This window comes from Martes martes (genome assembly GCF_963455335.1).
Source record: "Martes martes genome assembly, chromosome: 7".
In the NCBI taxonomy this organism is placed as follows: domain Eukaryota; kingdom Metazoa; phylum Chordata; class Mammalia; order Carnivora; family Mustelidae; genus Martes; species Martes martes.
This window is the reverse complement of record NC_137894.1, coordinates 29,145,153-29,170,663: the sequence shown is the minus strand read 5'-3', so window position 1 is coordinate 29,170,663 and position 25,511 is coordinate 29,145,153. Positions and strand designations below refer to the sequence as shown.

General features: G+C 39.0%; 1 protein-coding gene across 1 annotated transcript; it reads left to right on the top strand.

Annotated features, from left to right (window-relative positions):
- The first annotated feature begins 360 nt into the window (after positions 1 to 360).
- On the top strand, positions 361 to 25,282 carry TSPAN3 (tetraspanin 3). The gene is made up of 7 exons (XM_080808682.1): positions 361 to 644; positions 13,351 to 13,542; positions 13,765 to 13,839; positions 18,107 to 18,208; positions 19,133 to 19,285; positions 19,549 to 19,632; positions 24,476 to 25,282. The coding sequence occupies exons 1-7, from the start codon at positions 582 to 584 to the stop codon at positions 24,566 to 24,568; spliced, it is 762 nt and encodes a 253-aa protein (XP_080664808.1). The 5' UTR covers positions 361 to 581; the 3' UTR covers positions 24,569 to 25,282.
- The last annotated feature ends 229 nt before the right edge of the window (positions 25,283 to 25,511 follow it).

Sequence of the window (25,511 nt, the reverse complement as noted above, 5' to 3'; positions counted from 1 at the left end):
AAGAAGTTATCGATAAAAATTTGCTGGTGTTCACTGCACTTCTCCCAAACAGTGCTGCTTTGGTGCTACCTTGTCAGGAAAACGACGTGAAGTGGGAGAGATTCACGCTCCGACCTCTTTAGGGGAGAACGGGCTAGGCAGAAAGAGCCTTCTGCGAGCCCTCAATCATCTAGAAGCCTGGCATAGCAAACCCAGCTCAATAGGAGGGGAGTGGGTTTGTTCCTCTGGAACTCGTCAACGAGACTTGTGCTTCCAAGGGCGGCCGGAAGCCAACAACAGGCGCTGAATCTTCGACTCCTTTAGGAGGCGTGGCCTCGCTGCAGCTAACGCGGGAGTGATTGGCTGACGCTGGCGGGGGCGGGACTCGGTTGCTAGGGAGCGGCGCGGGGAGCCCGGGGATCTGCGGCGGCTGCGCGAAGTAGCGAGGTGCTTGCTGGGGCCGGAGCTGCGCGACGGCACCGGGGGCTGCGGTGAGCGCCGCGCAGGCCGGGCACTTCCCAGTGGAGAGGCGCCGCCATTGCCGCCGCGCTCGGTGAGCGCATCCCGCTCGCCGAGCAGGGCCCCCGCGGGCCGCCGGCACCATGGGCCAGTGCGGCATCACCTCCTCCAAGACCGTGCTGGTGTTTCTCAACCTCATCTTCTGGGTGAGCGGGGCCGACGGGCAGGGAAGGGCGAGGGGCCGGCAGCGCGGCCCAGGGGAGGCCTCTACTGAGGCGCTCGACCGGCCCGGCGCTGCGGGGGCAGCGGTGACGAGCTTGCGGGCGACGGGGCCCGGCGGCGGAGGCTTCCTCTCGGGCTGGGACGGAGGGCGGGGAAGGGAAGCCCTCAGGGGCTTCCGGCGGCCTCCGCGCCGGGGCTTGGGTCCCCGGCCCGCTGGCTCCACGCCAGGGGCTCCGGGCTGTGAGGCTGCGGCCCTCCCCCTGGACCAGACTGCTCCACGGCGGGCTCTCACTGCAGATTCTTTCAGGACCTCAAGGCTCGAAATAGGATACTCCCCAAAGGGTCAGGCTCTGCTTCTTTGTCAGGGCCCGGAGCCCCCGTAGCTCCAGTGGCAGCCCCGAGGCGTGTGAGCAAACGTGCGGCTCCGCGGGGACGCTCGCAACTCGGGGCTGAGGGATTTTGACTTACTGCTCTTTGTGTGTAGAGAACTGCTTAGCTGGTTACCCGCCCAGAAAACGGAAAGGTTTCTACCTGATAAGCCAGATCATTCTTTGCCCAAGAAAATCGGGATATTTGTTTTGGTCACTGGGCGTGAGTAACCTGAGATCATAAGCCCTGGTTACATAGGATTCGGATGTCAAAAGATTTTGAAAGCAGTGAGTTCACTTTCAGCCAGAGGTGGCTTGTGGGGGTTTTTTGGACACGCCCCCAAAGAAAGGGGTGTTTATAACCACTTCATGGCAATTCAGGTTCTTATCTCGCCAGGAACTTTTGTAGTAACCGGTGTTGTTCCTATCGCTCTCCACCCTCTAGTACATCTGGACCTTGCACCCTGATAAATTAAACATTTCTTCCCTCACATCATTTTATTTAAAAAAAAAAACAACCTCCCTCCCCCGAAAAAATCTTCAGCACTACAATAAGGTTCAACCTCCTCTTGGTATTGCAGCAGAAGTCTTAAGTCACCTTTCCTTCTTCATGACTGGTCATGTTCTTAAACACTTGCTGTCCAGTCCCCAGACACTTCTTGAACATTCCCACTTCCCATACTTTTGTATGTCCCCATACAACTTCTCACACACACACCTCATTTGGAAAGAATCCTTGCCTTCTTACACGCCCCCACCTCAACAGAGGATGAAACTTTTCATGTTCTGACTGCTATAGCATAAAAGGATAATTATATATAATAAGGCACTATGCACAAATATTGCCATGGAGTCTTTTAGGTTATTTATGGTGTGATGGAAAGGGTCCTGCTAGTACCTTTTCAAAATCACCCAGGGGTTTCTATGACCTCTTCCAATTAGAGCAGTGTTTCTCATACTTTAGTTTGAGTTACAAACCTTTTTAAAAGGTAAAAGAATTTTTCAGGGATCTTCAAGTGAGAGACACTCTATTAGATAATAAGGTACTTAGGCAGAGACTTGGCTTTGTACCCTTTACAGTTTCTTGGGATTTTTATGAGCATAGCTATTTGATTCTGAAAAACAAACTATCAAGTGAATTCTAGACTATTCAGTCTCATGGACTGGAATTGTTAATGTAACACAATATTTAAAATACAGGAACCATTTTCTTTAAATTTTGGGGGGCAGTTGGGTGGCTCATTTGGTTAAGCATCCGACTCTTGATTTGGCTCAGGTCATGATCTCAGGGTCCCAAGATTGAGCCCTGAGCCCTGAGCCCTAGCCCAGCTCTCACTCGTGGGGAGTCTGCTTGGGATTCTCTCCCTCTCTCCCTCCCAGTTCTGGGCATTTTCTCTCTCAAACAAATAAATCTTTAAAAACAATTAAAAGATAATTAAATTTTCATTTACTCTGAAATATCAGTTAATTCTAAGTGATTGCTCATCAATCTTTAGAATGGTGTAAGTATATGTACTACTGGTACTTCTGTAAAGAAAGGTTAGATTGAATTTCAGCTGTGCTTTTCATAGTGGGTTATTGCCAAGACTAAAGTCATACTGTGTAGTAAAAATATCGTTTTTCTAGGTTAGTAGGATAGTAAAGCTTTTGTGAGCTGTGATAAGTTAAGCAGACATGCAAGGGGGAGATTGTGGCTTAAAGCAGGATTAGTGGAACATAACTAATGAGGAAACAGTATTAGATGTGTCTCCCACTAAAGGATTGGTTTAAGGACAGATCGTTGGAATCTGATGATGCCGGTAATAACTAACATTTGAGTACTTATTACACCCAGGCATTGTGCTGAGCAATTTACAGTGCTGTTCTCACAGTAACCCCATCTGGCAGTAAATATTCCTACGCATATTTTACAGATGAGGGCATTAAGGTTTACTGAGATGAAGTTGCACACCCAAGGTGTGGCAGAGTCTATGTTCAAACCCACGTTGTCTTATACTCTGGAGCCCGTGATATTAGAGCAAATCTTTTAAAAGATTTGTAAGGGAGAAGGAACCCACTAGCCAGGTTAGAGTCACTTTCTCTAAACCATACTAATTTTAACCTTGGTTAGAGCCTGTACCATCATTTAAAGTACACTGACTTGTCAGTTTAAAAAATTAGGTCATTACGAGGAAGTACATACAACAGATCTTAACTGGTTCTGAGAATTTGTAGTGCATTCTTCAGTTCTAATAAGTGTATCCTTTTTTTTTTTAAGATTTTATTTATTCATTTTGACAGGAAGACACAGCAAGAGAGGGAACATAAGCAGGGGGAGTGGGAGAGGGAGAAGCAGGCTTCCCAATGAGCAGGGAGCCTGATGCGGGGCTCGATCCCAGGACCTTGGGATGGTGACCTGGGCCAAAGGCTTATGCTTAACAACTGAGCCATGCAGACGCCCCTAAGTGTATTCTTTTTTTTTTTTTTTAAGAGGTTTTTAAAAATTTATTTATTTGACCGACAGAGATCACAAGTAGGCAGAGGCAGGCAGAGAGAGAGAGAGAGAGGGAAAAGCAGGCTCCCTGCCGAGCAGAGAGCCCGATGTGGGGGTCGATCCCAGGACCCTGGGATCATGACCTGAGCCGAAGGCAGAGGCTTTGACCCACTGAGCCACCCAGGCGCCCCTAAGTGTATTCTTAAATAGCGGCCCCTCCCTCCTTTTGATGCCTTAACACACACACACACACACAAACACACCCGTGCACGCACAAGAATAAACATTCCCTGCATAGAGTATATCAAAAGTTTACCTAGGTTCCCTTGGCAACTTTTTAAAGACTTTATAGTTCTATAGCACCGCCTATTCACTATCAGATGGTAATGGCTGTTGTGACTGTGGATTAATTGCTTTGGCAAGATCTTTAAACTTTTAAGGGTGCCTGGGTGGCTGAGTGGGTTAAGCCTCTGCCTTAGGTCATGATCAGGTCATGGGTTCTGGGATCAAAGCCTGCATCGGGCTCTCTCCTCAGTAGGGGCCCGCTTCCCCTCTCCCCCGAACCCCCCCCGCCTCTCTGCCTACTTATGATCTCTCTCTCTCTGTCAAATAAATAAATAAAATCTTACAAAAAAAAAACTATACCTTTTAATATCTTGATAATCCTGTTTTAGTTGACAGTTTGTTCAATGAGCTGTGGAACTAGATATGTTCCTGAAATACCTAGGCTTGGCGCTAAATGATCTGACAGTTGAAATTGTTAATATTGACTTGGTCTGTATCCTTTTGGAGTGTGCAGTCTAAGATTAACCGTGGAAAGGCACAAACTAAAAGGGGGAACAATCGTTACTAAAATCCTGAAGGCTGTCCTCATGGAACTAGAGAGTTCCTTACAAAATTCCAGAATGTTAGGGCCTGTAACTTGAAAGATAATTTTGGACAAGTGAATTCAGGTGTACCACTTGAATTTCTATTTTTTACGTATAAGCGTATTAGTGCTAGGCCATGGTAATTTATGGAGAACTGGAGTGTTTGAGGTACATGACTAAATGCTGAAGACTAATGGAATAGTCTTCAATTTATAATGAAATATTTCAAGGAGAACTAATGCCTCTTCTGTAAACTGCACCTTTGTACCAAGGTCAGAAAGGATTCTTAATTCAGTGGGTCATTTGATCTGACCCAGAGGAGGGCTCATCTAAAATAAGTTTAAATCAGTACTTTTTAATTTTCAGGTTTTATTCTGGGAAATTGGTTGAGTATTCAGTCAAGTTCCATATTACACAAATTGCCTTTACTTTTTCTATCCTGTAAGAAAAAGCCAGTTGGCTTGTATTTATTTTGCTGATACGTGTCTTGGGCATTATAGGGACTGCAAGACAAAACTTTGTCCATGCTTGTAGAATATATAATGTGTCATATCTGTTTGGACTTTTTGTTTTTCATTTGTGTGAGAGGCAATAGTAACGCTAAAACATCAATGGAGTAGGAATTATGACACGAAGGTCAGACACTTTTTAAGTGCCTTTATAAGTAACTTCAGAATGTGGCACCTTCACAAATCTACATTCACTTATATGTAGTCCCCTATACATACAAATCATATTTGAAAGCCATATGTAACCTTTAGGATTTATCTTTTTAAAAAAAGCTTCACATCATACTTCCAGCTGAATATATATAATTACGGAAAGTTCCTTTGTTAAATATAGCACAGATACTTGGGCATTTAGTTTGTGCTTATGTTATTGATAAAATGGTGGAAAAGACAGTGAAGATCTTATTCTTACGGAACTTTCTTTTTAGGGGAGCAAGCAAAAATAAGCAAGAAAAATATCAGATACTGATGTGATTATGCAGACAATTAAAACATGGTGATATCACAGAGTGAGTGAGTGAATGGCTGCTTTAGGTTGGCAAAGAAGGCTTCCCTGAAGAGGTGAAATGTAATCTGGAGTATAAGGAGGAGCTGATTTGGGGGTGATGAAGGCATTTAAAGCAGGGAACAGCCTGTAGGCCTAATGGTAAAAATATACTTGGTATATTTTCTTTTGGTAAATTACCAAAAGAAGATTTAACTATACATTCGTGCTTTTGTTTTAAAAAAAATTTATAATGAAATATTTCAAGGAAAGCTTCTTGTCAGAAATCTTCTTATACATATTTTGTGTTTTCCAGCACTTCTTATGCATTTGGGTTGGGGATGTGATACTTTTTTTAAAATTTTTTATTTTTTTAATTAATTTATTTTTTTAAAAGATTTTATTTATTTATTTGTGAGAGAGAGCGAAGGAGTGAGCACAGGCAGGTGGAATGGCAGGCAGAGGCAGAGGGAGAAGCAGGCTTCCCCGCCAAGCAAGGAGCCCGATGTGGGACTCGATCCCAAGACGCTGGGATCATGACCCGAGCCGAAGGCAGCTGCTTAACCAACTGAGCCACCCAGGCGTCCCGGGGATGTGATACTTTTAAACTGGAACTTTCATCAGACATCCTGGAATTCGCTTCTCTGTTTCCCATATTCTATCATCATGAATGACTGCTCTGACAAAGACTGTGTCACCAGAACACACCTTCAGCTAACAGATTTTTCCCCCCATTATTGTTTTTTTAATTCACCAAAAGAAAAGCTAACTTTGACAGTAAGCTAGTCATGGTACATAATAGGAGACCTATTTCTTACCTTGTGTTTGGCAGTTAAGAAATTGAATGTTTCCAGTCTTAATTCATTTAGAGTCATCTGTCCACTGATCAAGTGCCTTGTGGCTCTGAGTAATTATTGACTGAAGGAATTCAGCATTGGGAACTTGGAATCAGTCAGATGACCAAATGCAGGCGTGTTCTCTTTAGTTGGAATTTGAGGAATAGGTTGTTTCTTAGCTTTTTAAAATATTTATCATGCATTAAAATATTTTCATGGATTTTGTTCCATTAGATCCAGTTCATTCTAGGATTTTTGCAGAAAACATATTCCATAAAATTTATACTTGCACCAGACAGATATACCCTAAGAATCATTCACTCATAAATGCTTGTTGAATATCTGTGCTTTACTTGTTTCTAAGAAGTATGAAAAACAAAAAGACAGTCCCTGTTTTTTAACAGCCCATGGCGTGAGGGAGCAGATAGGCAAACTCTTCTAATACTTTATCGAATTTAATTTCTAGGTGTACATTCCTCCTTCTCTCCCCGTCAAATAAATCTTATGGGTAGTCTCAAGTCTTCCTTTATGTCTTCTCCTTCCCCTACCTTAATAGTTTGGTAGAATCAGGTGATGAGAAAAATTACTTGTGTTTATAAATTGGTTTTTATTTACTAAAGGGGGGTATATATAGTAAATGCCAAGATATTGTATCTTACATTGTTGCTTCTACTGATTAAATATATAATACCTAATATGGACAAACTATAAAGTTTATGCATCTCAGGCTCCTATAGTATTCACTGATTCTTTTTATAGTCAGAGTAGATTGTGGGGACAGAAGGTCTCAGGAAGAAAATTGCATGTTTAAATTCCATGCTTCTCAGATGAACCTTGGAGCCTTACAGTCTGAAAATAGCCAGTTTCCATGCTGTTAAAATAATCTGGCTCCGGTAATTATTTCATCTCCAGTTTCATTACCACCCAAACTTTTGGGTCTTTCAGCTGGTAGCTATAAATTGGATTAGGTGAACAACTTTGTTAAACTAGATAAACAATGGCATAAAAAAATAGAATACAGAAAATGAAAATAGGGCAGAATTGAGGAACATGACCTCTGGCATATCATCAAAATAATAGCGGTGCAAAAGGATTAAGATGTTTCTTCTTTAAGAATGATGACAGTAATGCAGTGATATAGATAATGATGGCAGAAGTGGTTTATTGTCAAAACCTGGCAATCCTAAGTAAGAATTTTTTTTTTTTTTTTTTTTTTTACTTTGTCTCCTTGAAAGGTGATGTTTATGTGGTGATGGGGGTGGGGTGGAAGGATAATGTGTACTGAAAGAATCGAAATTGTGTTAGATAATCAGAAAACATCTGAAGATGAGTCAAAGGCAGGTAGACCAGAGAAAAGTGATAAGCAGAGGAGATTAGCAGAGGTGCCTAAAGTATTTGGGGTGGAAGAGATGCCTATTTTATGTTGGTGGTTAAGGACAGATACAGGAATTCATTTGTGAGAGAACAACAAAGTCTGAATTTCAGATATAATTTTAAATATTTTGGGATGCCTGGGTGGCTCAGTCGGTTAAGCGTCTGTCTTCAGCTCAGGCCATGATCTCAGGGTCCTGGGATCAAGTCCCACATCAGGCTCCTTGTTCAGCAGGGAGGCTGCTCCTCCCTCTGCCTGCTGCTTTCCCTGCTTCTGCTCTGTCTCTGACAGATAAATAAATAAAATCTTTAAAAAATACATAAATATTTTACTTTTCTGATTATGGAAATAATATATTTGCTTTTTAAAGAAGATACTAAAAAGAATTTTAAGAAAACAAACTAATATCACCATAATTCCACATGCAGAGACAAAATTTACTGTTTTTTAATGTCTGTCTGTTTTCCCCTTAGCACATTACATTATTATTTATTATTATTAATTATGCTTTAACAAAATATTTAAAAGCTTTAATGCCAAGTATACCTCTGGATGCCAGGGTTTTTTCTTTTGTTTTGCTATAATTTTGTTAACAATATTATAACATTTTGATGAACATACCTTCCATACAAATTCTTTGTTTCCATTTGACTTATTTTCGTAAGGATAGATTCCTAGAAGTGGAATTAATAGGTGTGAAATCATAAATACTGAGGCCAGTATGTGTTGCCAGATTGCTTTCCAAAAAGATTATTCTGTATTAATCTCTACTCCAGCCTGAGGGTTCATTTCTCTGTACCCTCACACATCTTTGAATATAGCTTGCCCTGCTCGTTCGTTCGTTTGTTCGTTCTTCTTTCCTCTCTCTTTCTTTCAGTGTACAGGAAACTGAATTAAATGTTAAAGGATGTACATAAGATGGATTTCTACTTGTATTTTTACCCTCTGCTTTCCTTTTGAAATCTGCTTTCTTACAAAGTCTAGAGTACACAGTGTTTTTCACCTTGCCTTTTCTTGATTGCTTTTTCTCCCAATATTCCAGTCACTTTTATTTTACCAATTGATTCTTTGAGGCAAAAATTAGTCTGAAGGAGCAGTTCACACAGGTGGATAAGAACTTGTCAAACATTGTGATTTTAGCTGAATGACCTCACATGGTCCCTCATCTGTACACTGTCTTGAGATTCTTGCCAGTTCTGGACATGAATCAATGACTATGCCAGTGTAAGAAAATCACTTCTATTCTTGGTTTTATCTTCACCGAAATGTTCTATGGGATGCTTTCACCATCACATTTCTAAACTTCCATATAGGTACACTTTTCACAACAGAGCTGTTTTATTCCCTAGCTTTTAACAAGGCTGATAGTGCCACATTCCCTTGCCAAGTTGCACTGTGCATGATGTGCTCCCTTTTGTTTCATATTCCTTCTTCCTTAGGAAATGAAAGAATTTAGTAGTTTTGTGGATTTCAGCATTTTATCAGCTATTTCTTTCACAGAAGTTTTGAAAAATAGAAACAGAACAAAACAAAAAACCCCTACTATAGTTTTATATAGCTTATAGTTTCTAAACTATAGAAAAAGCAATCTTAAGTGAGAATGAAATGTTTTACTTTAAAAGAGACTTTACATTTGTGTGTATGTAGTACAAGGGTAAAAGGATAAAATGAATATCATACTTCTGGAATTCTGCTTCCAAAATTTGATAGCAAGATAGCTTTAGTTTTTAGAGAACAGCTTGGTATGGAAAAGCACTCTCTCTCCTATAATTTTAAAATTCTGTGGCTTAATTTAGGGCATGAGTTTTTTAAAAGATAAGGAAGAATAGTTTTTAAAAAATTATTCTTTTGATAGTTTCAGCCCTCAGCCTTTCCTTTAAATTTCCCTTCATGTCTTTGGAAAAAGGATGAATATTTTTAGTATACTGTCCTGGCACAAATCTTCCTTCGAGGCTCAGATTTTTTTCAGCAGTGACTAAAGCAGTGCAGTGCAGTTTCTTCCAAGTTCTGCATTTCATCTCCTCTTCTGTGGCACCTCCTCCCCCTCTGCAGCTGCTTTGTTGGCAAAGTCCAGATCCTTTGATAGATCCCAATCCCATCATGACCCTTCAAAAGCAGGATTTAACCCAGCTTACCTTTTAGCCTTTCGTATAGCTGTAATTCTTATATTAAACATCTGTGTGACAACTCTACATACTAGTTAGTAATTACTTATAACTTCTTCTCTGTATACCACACAGCTCTACCTATATTTTTCATACTGGTGGTTAGAGTCATTGAAGAAGTTGCATATTGTTTTTAGACCTTCAGCTATTGTTCGGATACCTACTCCATATTTTCAAAGAAACTGATGTCATTTCATAAGCAACCTAAAATATAAACACTGTATACAGATATCAAAAGAAAATTTTGAAGTTGTCTTCAATTTAGGAAACAAGGCTGCTTACGAGTCATCTGATTTATATACTCACCAGCAATCAGTGTAGTTTCTGCTTTGTGTGTGCAACTACTAAGTTGTTTCCCACTATGTGTTCAAAACAGAGTTCTATTATGTTCTCAACTCTGCTGTGTGAATTGGCTGTTGACCGGTTTGCAGCCTTGGAAAAGATACTGCTCTCAAGTTAATTTGAAAAAAATAGGCAGCCTTACAGATGGCATGTCCTGCTAGCCTTCCATTGCATTTGTTACATGTTTGGTCATATCTGCTGTTGGTTGGTTTTTCTGCTTCCTCAGAGTCTCACTTTCAGTTGAGTGCTTCAGTCTGGGTGAAGGGTGGCCGCACTGGAAGTATTTCCCTTGGCCCATTCCCAGGGAACACCAATTGTGAGTCTCTTTAGGCAAAAGGCTCATCATTTTGTATTTAAAATGCAGGTACTTTAGTATCTATGCTTCAGATTAATTGAATACATATCTCTTCCAGTTTTATCTTGTTTTCATTCAGATTTCTGTAGGCTAAAATTTCATTTATTAGAAGCTCAAATTTATTTTAATTAAGCTTTCTAAAAAATAAAAATTACCTTTTAGAGTAAGAAAAGCTAAGAATCCAAAGGATAGAAAGATGATTAATGAAAACAAACTGGACAAAATTTGGTTGATTCATATTTAGGACTTCTTCTAATTCAGTTGAGGACTGAAGATATTTACTTTAGCAAAATATGTATGTGTACATACATGTGTGTGTTTATCACACATATATAGTAAAAAAAAATAGTAGTATTGGGGTGCCTGGGTGGCTCAGTCATTTGAGCATCCTACTCTTGATTTCATCTCCGCTCATGATCTTGGGGGTGAGATTGAGCCCTGAGCCCCTGCTCGGCAGGGAGTCTGCTTGAGATTCTCTCACTCTGTGCTTCCCACTGCTCGTAAGTGCATGTGCATGCGCTCTGTCCCTCTCAATTAATTAATAAATCTAAAAAAGAAAAGAAAGAATTTTTTTTTGTAAGAATGTTAAGTAGCCCATGTACTTCTGTAATTAATGCACCCAAACTATTAAGCTTTTTTTCTTCTTTTCCCTTTCCTAGGCCTGCCTTCATCCCATAATAATATACCCCCTAAGTAAGTATGTCAGTGAATTCTGAGAACTTTTGAACAGGCATGGTTGCTATAAGTTCAGCATTTATAAACTAAAAATCTATTCCGGATGTGATGGCCATCAGGAATTTAGTAAACCAGATTAAGTTGCCAAATCATGTTTGAATAGTGAACTAAAAACTATAAAATTAGACCGAAGAGAAAAAAACAAAAACTAAAGCTTATGATAGAAAAGGGACGTGTGCGATTTCAAGGGAAAGGGTGAGATGAATTATACTCAATAAATTTTGATTGCGCCAGACACCGTTCTAGATGCTGGGTGGTGATAGACAGATGGGCAAAATTTGTGCCCTAAAGGTGTGCTGAGACATGTATGGTTACTGCAGTTGTGTGTGTGTCTGCGTGTGTGCACTGAGACGTATTTAAGTTGCAACAGTTGTAATAAATACTTTGTTAGAGCCAGGTGATGTGGGAGTGCATAAAGGGCACCTAATCCAGCCTGAAATGGCCAAGAACCTGTATCTTAATAGACAACAAGGAGTCCTCAGGCAGGTGTGGATAGGGCATTCTAAAGAGTACAGCAGAGAGGTAAAGAAACGAGAGAATACGTGTACATTTGGGTGTAGCAGTTTCCTCTTAGGGTGTATGTAGGCTAATGGAATCTGAGGTGAGGAGCAGGGAGCAGCAGCTTTGTTCATCAGCGGCCTTATTTTGCCTCATTCTGAGTTTAACCGAGCTCATGTCTTGATCTGGTTTGCCCAAACTAAATGTGTCCCATAGACTGGAGAAGAAAACTGCGTGTTTAGGTTGAAAGAGTTAATGATATTTCTAATATTATTGTGGAGGTTGTTTTCTAGTTAAATTTATTTATGTGTTAATTTTTATGTGTTTTAAAGGACAGTGAAACCATTCTTTTCCTGTGAAAGTCTCAAAGTGTTCTACAAATGATAACTCATTACACTAAGTGTTTTAACACTTAGCCTCACACTGCATTTGATCATTCACATATAAACAAGTGGCATTAAGCTGTCAGCGTTGAACAGGTACAAAATGATAACAAAATGACAATGATAGAGGAGAGGAGAATGCATATAAAACTGCAGTTGGAGAATGGTGTCTGGAGCAGAGCCGAAATAAGGTAGATAGATCTCTATTCTGTGACTTTCTGCATTCACTTTCCCTGTAGGAAACCTTGTTTTCCAAAGTGTAGTGCAAGAACCAGCAGCATCAGCGTCGTCTGGGAATTTGGAAGTGCCGAGTCTCAGGCCCCAACCCCAGACCTACTGAATCAGAGTCTGCAGTTTAATAAGGCCCTCACGTGATTCCTGTTAACTTTAGAGTTTGAGAAGTACCATTCTGAAGATAAATTGAAGGGTTTGCAAAGTTCTTTAGTTAACTGAGCCTTCTGGCTTTATTATTGCAGTCTTAGGACAGTAAGTTTTTTGCAAATGGATATTCAGGTTACTAACTATTATTGTATTTTCTTTTTCCAAGTGGGTGGGTAAAGGTTAGAAGTGCAGATTTTGGAGTTAGATTGCCTGGATTCAAATCCTGGCTCTGCCACTTGTACATAACTCGTACATAATTTTTTTCATTCATTGAGGGCAACTACAATGAGCAAAGGCATACCCCACCACCCCACTGATCTGTGGTAGACCTGTAATTGAATTGCATATAAGCCTTTTTTGTGTGTTTGGGGACAGGAGAGTTTGTTTTTGACAATATTTATTGGATTCATGGTTTCTTGATTTTAACTGAACCATCAGTTATTGAAAAGAAGGCAGCGTTTGGGAAACTTTTCAGCCTCAGTCAAGAAGTGTTCTTACTAATGAATAATAGATTTTTCAGCTTTACTGTAAAAAAAATGTGTATGAGTAGATTTAAAAGTGATGGTGGGGGGTAGGGAAGGAAAAAACAAAACAAGATGGGATCGGGAAGGAAACACACCATAAGAGACTCAATCTCAGGAAACAAACTGAGGGTTGCTGAGGGTTGGGGAGGTAGGGACAGGGTGGCTGGGTTATGGACATTGGGGAGGGTATGTGCTATGGTGAGTGCTGTGAAATGTGTAAGCCTGGCGATTCATAGACCAGTACCCCTGGGGCAAATAATACATTATATGTTAATAAAAAATTTTTTTAAAGTGATGGCAAATCTCATTAAATGATAACCTACTAAGAAATAGTAGGAACACTTTACTAACAGAGCTTAAAGATTTTTACCAGTGCTTTGATCTTGTTTTCTACAGGGGGCAGCTGGAATTTTATGCTATGTGGGAGCCTATGTCTTCATCACTTATGATGACTATGACCACTTCTTTGAAGATGTGTATACTCTCATCCCTGCAGTAGTGATCATAGCTGTAGGAGCCCTGCTTTTCATTATTGGCCTAATTGGCTGCTGCGCCACAATCCGAGAAAGCCGCTGTGGACTTGCCACGGTAAGTTAGCACTTTACTGACTGTGTGTGTCATCATGGTATGTGGGAATATTTTGTTTGTATTACTGGCTTGAATCGAGCATGAAACTCCATAGACTCTTTGGCTCTTACGATTGAAACAGAATTAGCACTTGTCTTCTAGCAGTTATCTCAGGTAACTTTTTATATCAAGACTATTTAGAGCAGTTTGTATTTAACTTTGACACTGTTTTCTTCCTTACAGTTTGTCATCATCCTACTCTTGGTTTTTGTCACAGAAGTTGTTGTAGTGGTTTTGGGATACGTTTACAGAGCAAAGGTATGTTGTCTACTGTAATTCGTATGTTTTAAAAGGCAGCTTAAGTGTTTCAAGTGAAATAGAACAAATTCATTTTATCAGAATAAATATGTTCTTTTGCCTTACTTCAGTTTAGTCACTGCTTTAAATATCTAAAGTTCATTAGAAATTGCACAGAGAACAGATTGGTGATTGCCATTTGTGGGAGGTTGGGTAAAATGGGTGAAGGGACAAAAGGTACAAACTTCCAGTTATAAAGGTAAGTCAGTCATGGGAATATAATGTACAGCATGGCAACTAAAGTCAGTAATACTGTAATGCATGTCTGAACGTTGCTAAGGGAGTAGATCTTTTTTTTTTTTTTAAGATTTTATTTATTTATTTGACAGACAGAGATCACAAGTAGGCAGAGAGGCAGGCAGAGAGAGAGGAAGGGAAGCAGGCTCCCCAGCGAGCTGAGAGCCTGACGCAGGGCTCGATCCCAGGACCCTGAAATCATGACCTGAGCCGAAGGCGGAGGCTTTAACCCACTGAGCCACCAAGGCACCCCTAAGGGAGTAGATCTTAAAAGTTCTCTTATCACAATAAAGAAATTTATAGATGGTGAAAGAATTAACTAGACTTATTATGGTGATCATTTTGCCATATAAAAAGTTTAAACCGTGCTGAAACTAATATAATGTTAGATGTCAGTTTTGCCTTCATTTTGTGTGTATGTGTGTTTAAGAAAACAAAATGCATTTAGTAAACACAAGTCCAGTTTCCTGGCTTAATAAAGAATACATACCAGAGAACTGAGCTTTTGTTTTATGTTTAAGAATACTGCAGCAGGGGCACTTGGGTGGCCCAGTGATTAAGTGTCTGCCTTTGGCTCAGGTCATTATCCCAGGATCCTGGGATTGAGTCCCACATCAGGCTCTCTGTTCAGCGGGGAGCCTGCTTCTCTCTCCCTCTGCCCCTCCCCCTGCTTGTGTGCTCTCTCTCTCTGCTCTTTCTCAAATAAGTAAGTAAAAGGAAATCTTTTCAAAAAAGAATACTGCAACATTTCAGGCTCTTTCTGAACACTTCTTTCCACTGAAGATACCTATGTAGGCATCTAAGATTGTGTTTAAATGTGGTTTCTGATCTCAAGAAGTCTCCTGAAAGCTTGCTTATTTCAGTTTTTATGTATTTTTCTACCACAGTAATTTTTTTCTATAATGTATTGTGTGCTGTGTCATTTAGGGTCTTGTGAGAAGCACATGCAGAAATGGAATTCAGTGTACATGGATTCTGTTAGAGGAAGGTTCTGTGAGAGAACATGGGGGAAGGGACCAGGACTGGCTGAGAGCTATCAGGCCTGATGCAAGTGTACTCCCGACTACTTGTTAGTGTAATTATGTAGTTAATTAGATACTGACTAAGTTTATGAAAAAAATGAGTACACAAAAAAAGAAAATTGAACAGTTTGAAGAGACTTGGTAAAAATAAGTGGTCACTAAAACATTTTTTATCAAATCAGATATGGGTATGATCACTGTATAGCTTTAGGGGAAATTTATTAATATTTAGTATATTCTACACTTTGATTTTATTGCAATGTTTCAACAGTTTAAAGACTAGAAGTTACTGTCAATGTATTAAGGATGTGATTTGTGCAGAACAAATGATAAAGTGTTCTAATCAGTGAATCTTATGCAAAGACAAGACAGGCTTGCATCTTAAGATCAGTGTGAAGTATACATTTCTGTGCTTTAAGCTAAATGAAAATGTTTACTTTTTTAAAAGCCTGTGATTTTTATGGACTTTCTCAGTTTACCAACCAACTACTCCTTACCCTGGGAGGCTTCTCCATTTGTTGAATACAGTATAACTCCATTTGCCACTGATTTTTACATGTGAGGTAATAATGAAAAGCACAAGTTATTCTTTGGATTGAGAGAATATGTGAAAGTCAATTTAGGTCATGATTAGGTCCTTTATTCCACAAATATTTGTTAGGAACGGTTTTAGAACTTTGTCAAAATCATAGATGGGCTGCTTGGATTTCAAACTATATTTGACAAACATGTGGGTACCCATATATATACCCACTCACCCAGTTGACCTTTGAACAACACAGGGGTTTTGTATGTATGAATTAATAATATGACATAAATCTCTGGAACTCGAAGGATAGAGATCAGCCAAAGGGTTTTCCTACTGTCCCATATATTCTCAACCCAAGACATGCTAGAGAATTTTCAGCTATCAGCTACATTACATTTCAGCTGTCTGCTGAAGGAAGGATTCATTTTAAAATTTGATTCTTCCAGGCCCACTTTTAACCTCAGGCTATTTCATGTGGTTGATTTGTTCATGAAGAATTTCCAGCTAACCGTTAACTAAACTTTATAGGCACACCCTAGTGACTGTTCCATATGGGGGAGATCTTACAGCCCTTTGTAAAATCCTTCTGAAGCTTAAATTAGAGGCTGTTGTAATATCTGATCATAATTCACTTTCCTCATTTGAGGCAGGATAATAGAAGCATTAAACCAATAAGTAAGTGATTTCTGAACAAGATAGTTTTCTCTCTTTTCCCCTTGTTGGATTCTGCTACAGTATATCTTCAAAAGATCTAGTCTGGGGACTCTGAATTCCTTTAGGGTGAGGCAGTCATCTTTGATTGTCCAGCAGTGGCAAGGTGTTAGGAATTGGGTAAAAAAAGTTGTCAAGACATCTAGTCTTATTTAATATAACAAAGTGTTCTGCTGTTAAAATTTGTAAGTATTTAACTTTCTTTACCTCAGAATGAGCTGCAGATGAATAGTTGGTCAGCTGAGAAGTTTGTTCAGATTTCCTCAGCCCATAAATGCCGTGTATGAGAGGACGACATAAGTTTTCTGCTTTCTGTTTTAGAAGAACTAAAGGACTTTCGAAGAACTAATGAGGACTTCATTTTCCTTTGCCTCTTTAAAAAAAATGCCTTGGTTCTGGACTTAGAAAAAGATAATTGTTAGTTGAGATCCTACCATCTATGCCCGTCCGGAGGAGCAAGGGGTCCCTCCAACTTGAACACCAAGGGAGCCGTTGCCAGCCACTCCCTTCTTTGTCCCTTTCCTCTTTCTTAGTCACTTCCTCTTTTCTTTCACCTTTGTTTCTATTTTGCCTGTTTTTGCTCTCTACCTACAGTACCATTTAAGGCTAAACAATCTGCCTTAAATTAATTAATTGGAGTATAACTTTAAAGCTATGGTAAAGACGTAGTAGAAGTATTCCTAATGTAATTTACAGTTTTAAATCAAAGGCGTAATATGCCAGTTTAATATTCAGACCATGGATACATAAGGTACCAGGGCAGCTGTGCCCCAAAAAGGAATGCATCAGATTATGCCCCTATTGGTTATCAACTTTATAGTTGTATCACATAACTGGTATAATTACTAAGTAGGTCTAATCATCTTAGAAGGGTAAGGAGAATCTGGTACAAGCAAAATTTTAAATGACATTTTCTTGCCACTTTAGTGATTGACAGCAATAAGTTAAGAAGTTTATTTCCTGTCTCCTCATTCACACATTGAACTGCACTTTTTTCATAAAAGGCCACTTTTTTTTTTTTTAAGATTTTATTTATTTATTTGACAGACAGAGATCACAAGTAGGCAGAGAGGCAGGCAGAGAGAGAGGAGGAAGCAGGCTCCCGGCTGAGCAGAGAGCCCGATGCGGGGCTTGATCCCAGGACCCTGAGATCATGACCTGAGCCGAAGGCAGAGGCTTTAACCCACTGAGCCACCCAGGCGCCCCCATAAATGGCCACTTTTAAGGACTGATTTTTTTTTTTAACTTGCTGATTACTTTTGCATATTTAGCCAAATCTAAACATTGAATAAATAAAATGGAAAGCTTCTTGGTATTTGTTCCAAAGGGGAGGGGGGGCTTAAAGTTCTTTTATTTTTACCTCCCTTTGGAAAGGAAAATGAGCAAGTCCAGCCCACTAAAAGTTTATTTGAAATGGAAGGCAGTTCATTTATAATTTACAATATCTGTCTCAGGGTTCAGCTGCTTTCTCCCTCTTGAATAGATTGTTAATCTGCCATCTTGCACACAATCTTCTCTTTGGATGGTTTTAATCTGTGATGTAATATGTCTGAATTTTCATCTGAATTTCTGTGGAGACAGGAAGGGAGAAAATTTTTTTTCTAATGAGAAAGTCACAGAGCTATCTGGCAACTTGCCATACATGTTAGTTAGGTACTTTAGCTGGAGCCTTGACAAATGTTAATTTTACCAGTATTATTAAGGGACTGAATTCTTTGTTTTGATTCAGGTGGAAAATGAGGTTGATCGCAGCATTCAGAAAGTGTATAAAACCTACAATGGAACCAACCCTGATGCTGCTAGCCGGGCTATTGATTATGTACAAAGACAGGTGAGCTCTCTTGAGGTGAATTTCTTTTTGAAGGCCAGTTATTGTCGGGTCAACCTTAAACTCTATTACTATGTAAATTAGACATGTATTTTCATAGCCATGGTTAGCTTCATGATGTGTCTAATATTTTTACTTTCACCCTTGAAAAGTTTTTTCCACTATCACCTAATCAAAACCAGGTAAGAAAAATTTGACTTTTTAACAAAAAAAAATAATAATAGCCAGGAAGGTGATAATTGAAGAAGGGTATGGTCAGTAGGAAAGGTGGGTGCCTTGAGGGTCTTCAGAGGTGGTAAGAGGTTTTTCATATACATTTAGAAAGCAAGACCAGGAAAGAGAGCGTGGGGCGGGGGCAGGGTGGGGGGGCGGTGTGGAAGGACAATTTGAAATACATGAAGGTAGAATAGTATAGTACCCATAAACCTACCCCCAAATTGTTAGTTTTTGTCAGTCTTATTTCATCTTTACTCCACATGGCTTGGCTAGATTATCTTAAAGCAAATCCCAGACATTTCAGGGAAAATATTTGAAGCACGTTGTCATTGGAAATAATATTTAATTCAGAACCAGATTTTTAACATGTAAGATATGAAGAGTTTTCTTCGCTATAAATTACCTCTTGTGGGTAATGTGCTTTTCATGTGGAGGTTCTAAAATTACTGGTCATATGTGGCTATTTAAATTAAAATTTAAAATCCAGTTCCTTAGTCATCATAGCCACATTTTAAGTGCTCAGTAGCCTCAGGTGGCTTGTGGCTAACATGTTGAACATGTAGACACAGAACATTTCAATCATTACAGCAAGTTTTATTGGACCTCCTTGGTCTAGAGTAGATTAAAGCTCTGCAGTGTGCAGAATTACAAAGTTCAACACAGATATGTGTGTCTTGTGAGGACTGATATTTCTGTTCTCTTCCCCACTAGCTGCACTGTTGTGGAATTCACAACTATTCAGACTGGGAAAACACAGACTGGTTCAAAGAAACCAAAAACCAGAGTGTCCCACTGAGCTGCTGCAGAGAGACCGCCAGCAGCTGTAATGGCAGTCTGGCCCACCCCTCTGACCTCTATGCCGAGGTAAATTTGGTTTCTTGGCCAAGACTTGAATCTAGCTTGGTAGCCTGTTTTTCTCTATGAATTGTCTTTACCTAGAACATCTTTTCTGTGCTCTTTTGCTTGTCTGTAATGTTGTTTTATGTTATTGTAAATTCTTTTTAAATGCATTGTCTCTCCCTCTTTGGGTTTCTGTTATTTCCATTTCCACCACTAAGTAGTAATATTCGACCTTGCAGCTTTCACTTTTAAAAAAGACTTCTAATGAGGATGACTGTGTGTTTCAGGGATGCGAAGCTCTAGTTGTGAAGAAGCTACAAGAAATCATGATGCATGTTATCTGGGCAGCGCTGGCATTTGCAGCTATTCAGGTAAGTGCAGCTAGCCAAGGAGTTGTTATCAGAGTGTGCTGATTCTCTGAAGTCAGCCGTGAATGGTTTTAACCATTAAATGCTGTTAAAACTTGGTGTATATAGGTAACTTGGAAGTGATTGAGGAATAGGCCACCAGTTTCCAACATCTTCCATTTCCTATCTCTAAACCTAGATCCAAAATGGTTCTAAGAAACCAGAGATCTGGATGTGGGGACTGTGTCTGAGGGGACTTTGCTTTATTTTCTTCACTTGATTAGTGAGTGGCCTGTTCAAAATACATACTGTTCCCAGTCCCAGTGTATTCTTGGAAGGTATTTAGAACTTAAATAGAACTTAATGGAAGTTTAAAAAATTTTACTGCTTTATTTCACTTTGAAAATAGAAAGCTTTCTTTCTGTCTTTTTGTACTATTTCTTCTGCTTGCTTTTCTGCTTGCTTTTCTGTCCTCAGGGGTTTTGTATGTCCATGTATGTAAAACAAGAAATGACTACAGCACTAGTCTCTTAAACTAGTAGAAACACTTTCCTTGCTTTACAGAAGAAAAGACCAAGTGAAAACTGAGGCTCTAACCTCTTCTGTATTTGTGGACTTAGTTTTTTCAGACTGACAGCCATCAAGGAGTCCACATCATCACTTGGCACCTCTGCAAATGGGCAGCTGAAGGGGCTTATTTTACCAACTCCTACAGTCTTTTTTCCACCTGATAATGGCATGCTCAAAGTAGCTGGTGAATGTTTAATTCTCACTTTATCTACTCCTTCCTTCCTCCCCCACCAACCCCCCCACATCTTTATCCTTTACCTGAAAACAAAGAAGAAAGACAGCTATTTTTCTGCTTGTTACAACTACATTACTAGTTTCTCAGGTGTATACAGTATATCTTAGGGATTATGTTAGAGGAATCTTAAACTGAGGAACAGCCAATTGTTTGAAATGATTGAGAGTCCTTTGTGTCAGATCTAGTTCTCAGAGTGTTCTTTTGGTAGTTCTTGAAATATGCTTCAAGCCTAGAGAATCTATCTTAAGAAAGTGTAGGTATCTTTTAATTGTTAGATAAAACCAATGTAATTGCTAGTTTAAGTTGCTTGGATTTCCTGCTCTCTGTATATTTGAACAAAAGCTAGTGTATTTGATGGTAAATGCCTTTTACAATGGCAAAAAGGTGATTGTTTATTTTGTTGGTATTCAAACAGCTCAGAAATGATTCATTAAAAAGCCTAGCTCTTTATTTGCTATGGTCTCTGCCCTTCTAAGCATTTATTTTGTGGCTCAGGATAGTAATATGTTGATCAGCAGGCTTGTTATTTCATGTCTTGATTGTCTGAGCAAACACATTCATTTAGCTAAAAATAATGAAACATAAGGGAGGTCTTTTTTCCCAAGGGAAATCCTGGTCTGTGCGTTCTTAATGATTTTATTTGTGTTACTAAATCAGCACATACTACCATGCAGCAAAAAAGCTTTGAAACTGTAAGGTGCTTGTGATCATGAAATATACAGCATGTATAAAGAAGACCGATGAAAATCGTTACTTTATCTATTCCCTCATTAGTTATGCTTATTAACCAGGCAGATATTGCTTCATTAAATATTTTTCAGTGAAGGCTAATAAATATTTTAACTAGTCTCTTAACTTATGTATGCCTTCTCATATGCATTTTATATTTAAATCACCCTGATTTTAGGTAACGGCTGATAAAGATTTGATGTGTTCAGTTCAGCAAAACTCAGTCAAGGATTCAGAACTTTCACAGACTCAAAACCTAGTGGTTTTGAAAATTTAAAAACTTTGGTTTTAAGGGAAAAAAACATAGTTGAAATAATGAATTTTCCTTAATATGTTTTCTTTTTTAAAAGAATACCTGTAAGTGTTCTCAACTTTTTCAGAATCTGATTTAGATTGGTGCCCTCAGTGTGGAAAACCTGATCAAAGGCAAAAACAACTCAAAGATCAGTGATCTCTTGTGCTTCAAGCAAGGGAGCATGATGTAGGGCTTGATCCCAGGACCTGGCTTGATTCTGACGCACTTTTAAAGAAATATTTGAAGTAATTCTTCTTTAGAAAATTTAAACCGAGGCTTGGGAAGCTAATTCTTAAATGACTAGGTTTTGTTTTGTTTTTATTTTAGAGGAAATTAAATCTTAATTGTTAACTTTTTTAAAAGTGTTAAGTTTACCCATTTGATAGAATTCTTTTCAGATGATATAAATTTAGAAAAATGTAAGCCTCCCTCAGTCCTTGTGTGCTTTGTCCAGTTTCCCTCAGTGGTACCTTGCAAAACTATACTGTATCACAACCAGGGTATTGGCACTGATATAATCCACCAATTTTATACAGATTTTTCATTTCTATTTGTGTATATTCGGTTCTGTGTAGTTTTATGACCTGGTTCCCGTATCCACTACCACAATCAAGATACTCAACAGTTCTACCACCACAGTGATTCCACCTAGTACCCTTTTGTAACTAACTGCACCTGCCTCCATCCTATGCCTCCTCCCCCCATACCCTGGCAACCACTGATCTGTTCTCCATTTCTAAAATTTTGTCATTTCAATATATAAATGGAACCATATGGTATGTAACCTGTGGTTCCTTCTTGTGTCTCACTGTGGCTGCATAGTATTCCATTTTGGGGACATACTTTATAATTTAATCTACATTAATGGGCATTTATATAAGTCTTGCTATTACAGAAATGCAAGTAGTGGATAACCTCTGTATGCATGTACAAAGTCTGTAGCAAAACCTTGTAGCTATGAAGTTGAGGAGTCCGTGGCTTTTTGATAGGTATTTCCACATTTTTCTTAGAAAAGGTTGTTTCCAGTGTGCAGTTCCAAAACCTTGTATAACAATACCTATTTTCCCATAATGCCCCCTACACAGTATATTCTAGAACATTTAATCCTTGGCAGTCTTTTTTTTAATCACCACTTGCCTCTCTCTTTAGCAATCATTTTTTGCAGTTGCTTGGTGTTATATTTAGACTAAGTGCAGATTAGCTCTCATGACTTGAATATTGCAGGGGAAATTTTTATTGCAAGAAATAACTCTGGAGTTAAAATATTTCAAAGTCTGTTGTTGGGAAATTTTAATAATCAGTGAAATTTCTGTATAGCAGAGCTTTGGAAGTGAGCCTGTAGTACTTAGTGATGAGGTTTGGACTGTAAGAAGTTAATGTGTAGAGCTTAATGTTCGTAAACAGACTCATTCCCAAGCATGAGTAGGTTTTATCAAGCTTTTTTAGTATTTTAAAATCAGTACAAGTTGACTTAATTGAAATAAAAGTCAGGAAAAGAAATGATGCTTATTTCAGACCCCATTTGAGAATGCTGACTCCTTCAGTAGAAGTTAACCAACTGAAAGGAATCTGAGGGGAGTGGGATGGGAAGAGAGATTTTTTTTCCAGAAAATCAGTAATTTCTGAGCTTAGCATTTTTATTGCTCAGTTTAACATTCCCTGGGAGCATAATTGTGTTTGATTTTATAGCTGTTCTGAGAATATTTTGATGATGTATAGTGAATGGAAATGTATTTCTTTAAGAATTAGATACAAAACATGTCCAGAACTGGCTAAAGATATTTATTGAATTTTAATAATATCCACTTTTAGAATGTCTTCAAGGTGCTTTGTGCTGTTATTGCACTTAGCAAATATTGATATAATGAAACTGATGGATTTAAGCAGCAAATATATATCCTGATTGGTTAGAAAGAATGTGGGCTAATTGAGGGCGGAAATTGGAGTGTGTGACTTTTATACCATGGAGAATTCAGACTGAGGACATCCTTATTCTCTGTGTATTGTGTCTCATTAGTAATCTTCCACTTCAAACTTTGAGAACGTGTTTATGGATCCAGTACATTTTGTTGAAATTGATTAACACCATTTGTACAGAAAGCCTTGCCTTTTAAAATCCAATAACTGAGACATTTCACTGCCAATGAAAAGTTAGAACAGCAAATTAACTTACTCTTACTTAGCTCTTTGGTTACGATTTATATTTTGTAAGAAGCCAGGTCAAAATTCTGGAATCGTTTTCTCTTTAATCTATTTTAATCCTCTTGCTTATTCAAAATAATGTGGCATGACTTTATTACAATTCCAGTTTGCTGCCACAGAAGGATTAGGACTTATTAAAATAAAATGATGAAGGAAGAGTGACCTTTAAAAGTAATGTGTGTGTAGTACCACAGAGCCAAATCGGGATTTCGAAAATAGTAAATAATTATGAAAGAGACAAAAACCTTCAAACCAATTTTTTGGCATCAAGATTAGTTTTCCACCATAGGGCTTTTGGGCTATTCATGTACTGAATTTTGTGGATTGTTAATAAAGCCTGCGTCCCCAAATCCAGGTGCCTAAAAAGACCACCAGTAAGTTTCCTTAATACACATAGTCTTGGTCCCTACTAGCCAGTTGCATGTGTCCCAAGTTCAGATTAATCTAAATAAAATAAAAAACATATTTCTGCAGTTGCACTAGGGACATTTCAGGTGCTCAGTAGCCCCATGTGGTTTGTGGCTGCCATGTTGGACAGCTCAGATATAGAATGTTTTCATCATTGCAGAAAGTTCTTTTTTAGAGCACCGTTGTTGATTGAGAGTGGAGTGGCAGGAGGAGAGTCTTGTGTTTCTGCTCCTCACGTATTGTTCTTAGGTGTGAGACGGGGGAACTAAAAGTTGGTTCCTAAAAAGATAATGTTTTCCTTAGAAATTGTTTCTGTTCCTGTTGTTACTGAGGAACCTTGAAACAGCTCCATTGCCAACCAAGAAATACACACTTGCTATGAGAGGGTCTTCAGCCGCCTTTTTTCTCCTGTTGTTTTCTTCCCACAGCTGCTGGGCATGTTGTGCGCGTGCATCGTGTTGTGCAGAAGGAGTAGAGATCCTGCTTATGAGCTCCTCATCACCGGCGGAACCTATGCATAGTAGAACATGCAAGCCTGAGCTTTTTAGTCTTGTTATTCTGATTTGGAAGGTGAATTGAGCAGGTTGACTGCATTGGCGGCCTGAGTTCATTTAGTTAAAGCACACAGGTGTTGGACAAAGCAGCTTGGCTCTTCATGTGCCCACCTACTTCCCTACCCACCTACGATTTTCTTTTCCTCTAGTCTAGCTGACTCTCCATGTCCCTAAGTTTTTAAGTCTGGCGGTGTATGTTCTAATTTCAGAACCATTTGCAGGTTGCATAGTGTGGGAGAATCAAAGGAGGGCCTAGGCCTGCTTCTGTTACCTCCCTGCAGTAATGGGGCTGCTGCCAGAGTATCACTGGGCCCTTTCAGTCTTCATGATGGAGAACTCGGGCCAAAAGTTTTTGGGGGGAGGGGGGAGGAAACCAGCTGCGGTTAAAGTTAACACCAGATGGTGCCCCTCGTCAGTGTCCTTTTAAAAAGCATATACTGTAGTCCAATAAGATAGCAAATGTATAAAATTGCTAAAATAGATTTTAGAATCATACAGTGTGTCTCTTGGTTCATCTTCAAAATCAGACTGATCTTTGAAACTAGCAGTTTTTAATCAAAGCTGGCTTTATAGGAGGAGTATAATGTATGCACTACTGTTTTAAAACAATTAGTGTGAGTGTGTGTGTGTTTTTGTATGATTGAGCCCATTCATTGTAAGTCTAAACTTGTTAGGATTTAATGTACCCATGTAGACTAGCAAAATAGTATGTAGATGTGATCTCAGTTGTAAATAGAAGAATCTAATTCAATAAACTCTGTATCACCCCTCAACATGTGCTTTTTAATTATTTGGGGATACTTCAGTTCCCAAGCAGCAGTGTAATGTTTTAAATGTTGGTGCTGTCTGCAGTTCATCATGATTTGCATGTGTTTTAATTATATCCGCTGCCAAATTCTAAACGCCTTGG